The sequence below is a fragment of the Helicoverpa zea genome, chromosome 12 (genome assembly GCF_022581195.2).
Source record: "Helicoverpa zea isolate HzStark_Cry1AcR chromosome 12, ilHelZeax1.1, whole genome shotgun sequence".
Classification (NCBI taxonomy): domain Eukaryota; kingdom Metazoa; phylum Arthropoda; class Insecta; order Lepidoptera; family Noctuidae; genus Helicoverpa; species Helicoverpa zea.
Window position 1 is genome coordinate 3966410 of NC_061463.1, and position 5571 is coordinate 3971980.

The 5571-nt window shown below is 35.6% G+C and overlaps 2 protein-coding genes across 2 annotated transcripts; one reads left to right on the top strand and one right to left on the bottom strand.

The window, feature by feature from the left end:
• The first annotated feature begins 236 nt into the window (after positions 1-236).
• LOC124635081 (U3 small nucleolar RNA-associated protein 6 homolog) lies at positions 237-3447 on the top strand. The gene is made up of 8 exons (XM_047170868.1): positions 237-470; positions 757-1069; positions 1238-1432; positions 1600-1800; positions 1978-2079; positions 2313-2519; positions 2754-2939; positions 3024-3447. The coding sequence occupies exons 1-8, from the start codon at positions 379-381 to the stop codon at positions 3429-3431; spliced, it is 1704 nt and encodes a 567-aa protein (XP_047026824.1). The 5' UTR covers positions 237-378; the 3' UTR covers positions 3432-3447.
• Positions 3448-3596: 149 nt separating this feature from the next.
• On the bottom strand, positions 3597-4757 carry LOC124635082 (mitochondrial carrier homolog 2-like). Its single transcript, XM_047170869.1, has one exon. It carries the CDS (start codon positions 4696-4698, stop codon positions 3811-3813), a length of 888 nt encoding a protein of 295 aa, XP_047026825.1. The 5' UTR covers positions 4699-4757; the 3' UTR covers positions 3597-3810.
• Positions 4758-5571: the final 814 nt, after the last annotated feature.

A 5571-nucleotide genomic window follows, 5' to 3' on the forward strand; every position in this document is an offset into this window, starting at 1 on the left:
AGGATGTGTTAATTTTAAAGTAACTTCAAAGATGCTCAAGAGATTTAACTCGCAGAAAATGTATGGAACTGCAGCCGACGACGCAAGTGAGGATGCTGATCCAGTAATGGAAGCGATTGCAAAATTATTATAAATTATTGTATTTAAATAAATATTTTTCTAATTACTAGGGGGGTTTTCTCTCAAAACACTAACATTTTGGGGGGATTTTGGGTGAGATTTGGGGAGAATGCTAGATCATCATCTGGCAACACTGGTCACAAAAACATAACATAACCTCAAAGTGTCACGCTTGCTTTGGACCACGAACATAATCGGCAAAATAAGTTTGCTATAAATATTGATTTGAATTTAAAAGTTCTATAAAAATCATCAACAATGGCAGAACAAGTAAATCAACGAATCGAGGATATGATTAATGAGTTGGAGCAGATGCGGAGAACACAGTTATTTGATGACGAAGAAATTAAGTAAGTTTCTGTTCATTATTTTTTTAGTTCATGAACTTGTGGAAAAATTTAGGTTTTTTTAACACTTTGCTCTAAAATTACTGCAGTCCTAGATCATAGAATCACATAAAACTTCTAAAATATGAAATTAAAAGTAGCATAGTAACCCAGTACACAGTTACTTGGTCACATCAACTTATAGAGGTAATACACATTTAAACTGACTTGCCTAAGCTTTGATATAGTTTAATTATTAAAATGTAATCCGCATGTTATTTAAAATTATGTATATTTCCTTCTTTCGTAGAGAAATATCCAGAAAAAGAAAAGAATTTGAATACCACATACAGCGGAGAGTGAAACAAAAGGAGGATTTCGTACAATACATAGCTTATGAACTAGCTCTGTTAGAAGATATAGCACTAAGAAGAAGGAGGGCTAACCTGGGAGAAAAGAAGAAAGACATAGAGTATGCCATAGCCAAGAGACTGAACAAAGTGTTCAAACAGTTTATATATAGGTTCCAGAATGATATTGAAATATACTTTGAGTACATCAAGTTTTGCAGGAGTGTTGGATTTGAATATGCTATTTCTGGGATTATTGGGCAAATGTTACAGGTACTGGATGTTATCTTTTATGATATAGACTTTGTTTATGAAAGGATACATTATAATTCCTCTCTGAGTGTAGAATAAAATTTTAAAACGCTTTTGGATCTTTGTTTAGGCTTCAAATGTGTAGGAAATGGAATTAATAGAATGTAATAAACAACAAGCCCTTTACAGATACATGGAGACAAACCAAAAGTATGGCAGTTAGCTAGCAAATGGGAGAGCAAGGAGCAGAACAATCTGGATAATGCTAGAAACTTCTTGCTTAAAGGAATACAGAGACATCCGGATTCTGAAGTGTTGTACTTGGAGCTGTTTGATATCGAACTCATTACTCTCACTTTCAAAACGGAGACTGATGAAGATAAAGTAAATATTTTGTTTATTCATTTTAGTTTGATTCTTGATTGTTATTACAATTTACTGCGAGAGTAATCAAATGTATTCTAGTGAGTGCAAGTTCTGTTGAAATAGAAATATTTAAAGAATCTGCAATTTTATTTATCAGACTTTTCTAATATTGATTATGTTTTCAGGAAAAACTAACAAAAAGAGCAGACGTCATTTGGAGAAATGGAGCTAAAACTATTCAGAATGTGAAATTCCTATTCAGTATTTTTGATCTATGTGCCAAATATGAAATCAAAAACCCATTTGTTGATGATATTAAAAAGGAAATCTGGTCAAGGAGGGATAGCAAAGATGTATGGCCTTACATAGCCTCCAAGGAGTTAAATGTAAGTTGAGATAAGGAAATTGTTAAATTCTTCTTGTTTTTATACAACCAAGTTTTCCCACAGTTTCACTGGTGTCCTGGGGATCTTCATCCCGTACCCGGAAACATTTTGGCTTATGCCTACTTCTACAGATAAAGTGATGCCTAAATATCGTATAAAAGATGTCTTTATTGGCAGGGTTGCCATTGGGAAGAAATTGAAGAATATGCAGATGAAGATCCAGCTTTTTCAACAGAAGTTAACTATTTTATAGGAATTTATGAAGAGGCACTGCAAAAGGTTTGTAACTTAATATTATACTGTTTTCCTGCAGTTTCACCCCCACCCCGTGGGAATTAATGCCCGAACTCAGAAAAAATAAAGCCTTTGTTACTCAGGGACATCTAACTTCCCCACAACGAAATAATTTTACAAATGGACCAGTACTTTTGTTTTGTAGAAGCCTTTAATGTGCAAACAAAAAATCCTCTTCATTCATATAAATAGATTATTTTTTAATGTCTTTTGTTCAGTTCCCAGATGAAGCTCTATGTACGAAATACATCCATGAGTTGCTAGGTGCTAATGAGAATGTATGCAGTGACCACCAGAGAATAAAAGCAGTCAAACACGCTTGGAACTATGGTAACGAAAATGGACTGCTTTCAAATGACATGTTTGCTTTTGGAATTGAAATTTTGAAGCTGGAAAATGAAACATCTAATGATGAGTTGATGCAGGTAATATGAATACCATATTTGTTGACGTGATCCCCATATCTGTGGTCTTTCACCAAAGTTGAAATCTTTACTTCAAATGTATTTTTAAGGCTTCCATAATTAAACACCTAACATTAAAATTTGCTTTTAGAATCAATTGAATCGGGAGAAAAGCATTGCTTGATCCGTGTTTGTAATTTCATCATACAGTCATTCCTAAGTGATTGATATCTATATGTGATATTTATCTTTTAGATACTAGATTCAGCAGCAAAAAGGAACTCTAAACTCAGAAGTGTCTGGGAAGAAAAAATCCTCCTGAGTAAGCCAGATGAAAAGAAAATGTTGTCTGTCCTGCAAGATGCTGTGAAAGGATTGAAATCAGATGACTTGTTGCACCTCTATAACTTGGTTCTCGATAATGTACAATCTGATACTGCAGTAAGTTACATTATGTATTTCAATATATGGAAAATTCTATTGTTTCTTTGAAATTATTTTGTTTGTTTATTTCTCATTTTTCAGCTAAAGAATCTATACAAAAAGTTCCAGAACTGTGAGAATGCTGTTTTATTAGCAATTAAACCTAAACTTCTCCAGAAAATGTACGAAAAGAGTGGCATAAAAGCTGCAAGAGATTTGTATGAAGACTTAGTCAGAACCCCACCCACTCAGATTGATGTTCACAAGAATATGATTGACATAGAGATGGCTCAGGATAAGCCAAATGTTAAGAGTATTAGGAAATGTTATGAATGTGCAGTTCAGCATCATGGCACTGACAATGTGGACATCTGGATGAGGTACATGGTGTTTGAAACAGAAAACAACCCTCAAGCTACTCCTGCCATCTACAGACGAGCAGTAAGCATGTTGAAGAAAGAACTTGTTGATGACTTTATAAAAGCACAGACTCTAGCCAAAATAAAATAATTTTTAATTTCTGAAACAGGGGTTTTATTATGATAAGTTATCTAAGTAGGTACAAGACATAAAGACTGATAAATGTTAAGTCCTTATCACCTTGGTAACTTCAAAACATTACAAGTAAATAATATCATATATAACATGTCATAATGCAAAAAATGATAAAGCAACTGAGAAATAAAATATATTTATTTAATAATAACCACACCTTGACTCAACAATCTAGCAAAACGAATATCCGCATGGTACACCATTTATACTAAATTATTTACACAGTTAATTGTACATATTTTTAATTCTCTACTACGAGGTTGAGACTACTTTGGTGATCATGGAATAACACTTAGCTAATTAACATAAATGCAAATACATTAGTAAAGTGTGACTACTGCATGGCTGCAATAGGAGCAATGTAGTACCTAAAGATTAGGGAGGAACCTCGCTTGTGTTGCTTGTTTCTCAGCAAGTCCCTCCAGCAAGCTTGCCAAGATGGGTACTTGGGCATTGCAGGCGGGTTACCGGCCTTGAGGCTGCAGCCCGCAACAGCCATGCAAGTAGACACCACAACCAAAGGATAAGTAATAGTGCTAGTCACAAAAGTGAGCAGTGGTACTGTGTAGTATCGTAGATCTTTAGTTTTGACCAGGTATTTGTTCACATAATATGCCAACACACCAGTCACAGCGACACAAGTTAAATCTCCGAGCAGCTTGGGTATAATTCCGTGGAAGAACCCGCGTATTCCATCATCTCTGTAGATAGTTACGACTGCACCTATCAAAGAGCTGTAATCTTCCTCCTTGCCAATAAATGAGGCCATCATCCTGACAGACACTACATGGAATGGATAGGACACGATGACAGAAGCAGTGTGCATTATCATATCCCGACGGCCCAGTTTTATATAGTCTTCAACCTTAGGCTCCTCATCAGTGACGATATTAGGAGGATCATTGATTTCGGGCAGGTCGATACCCATCGCGTAGATTACCTTCGAAGTGAGCTGACTGGATGCAATCAGCCCGAGCACTCTCGCCGAGAGGCCTCTGTAGCAGCCAAAGAATCCATCTGATGTCTTGATAAACTTGATGTATTGGAAAACGTTAGGTAATATCATGGCAGGGCGTCCAAATAATGTCGTGGACCGGCGTGGCGGCAGGGGCTCGTAACCAAGTTGTATGAGCACTTTCGCATATTCCATGGGATGGCATACTGTAGTTACAAGCAATTGTGATGGCAGTGCCGCTATTTTCTCTTTTTCAATTTCGTCCATGTTATGACAATACCAAGTTCTTCTGAAATCAAAAATGACCTACCATAGACAACATAATTTCATAAACGTCAAAGTTTTGCACATTATATTGAGTTGCCAGTATAAAAATAAAATCATAGTCTTAGAAGTATTTTTTATTCTTCAAAACAATTTAAGCCTTCTACATAAGTTTACAAAAAGCTGTCCCGTTTTCTTGACTTCGACGTTATGTCTCGGTTTTAAGAGTTTCTTCTTCCTTAAGGATCATGGTGGACAACTTACACCTGCGATTTGAGTGATGCCCGAAAACTCGAGGCTGATTTATCGCGCGTCGGCCAAACTTAGTTAATCTTCTATATCTATATATCTATATTATATATACCTATATAAAAATGAAACCCGATTTCCGTTGTCACTACATAACATGAAAACGGCTTGACCGATTTGGCTGAAAATTAGAGGGGAAGTAACTTAGACCCGGGAGAAGGTTTTAGGATAGTTTTTGTCACCATCCGGCTAAGGGACGCGGGTGAAACCGCGGGCGAAAGCTAATATATAATAAGCGCGCCAAACTTAACTAGTGTAAAAAGACCAAAAAATTGATTTTATAATTTATTTATGTATTTTAATTATTAATTTTCTTTTTTGATATAGAATTGAATACAAGTAAAAATACCTACCTAAAACCTTAATTCATGTGAATTGTACGAGTAATAATTATGTCATATTTGAAATATCTTTAGAAACTGAAAAACTTCCCTTCCCCTATATCTTCCTTTAAAGGTGCAGTCGACAATGTATCGAATGATGTCAGGCTTTTTTGAGGGCTGGATCCGCCCCTGAGACGAACGGCTAGATAAATGAAAAAAAGTAAGGACACATTGATACAACTGA

Coding starts and splice junctions, on each gene's coding strand:
- LOC124635082 (XM_047170869.1), bottom strand. CDS start 4,698: ATGGACGAAATTGAAAAAGAGAAAATAGCGGCACTGCCATCACAATTG.
- LOC124635081 (XM_047170868.1), top strand. CDS start 379: ATGGCAGAACAAGTAAATCAACGAATCGAGGATATGATTAATGAGTTG. Junction 2,080..2,312: donor ATGAAGAGGCACTGCAAAAG/GTTTGTAACTTA, acceptor TCTTTTGTTCAG/TTCCCAGATGAAGCTCTATG. Junction 2,520..2,753: donor CTAATGATGAGTTGATGCAG/GTAATATGAATA, acceptor TTTATCTTTTAG/ATACTAGATTCAGCAGCAAA.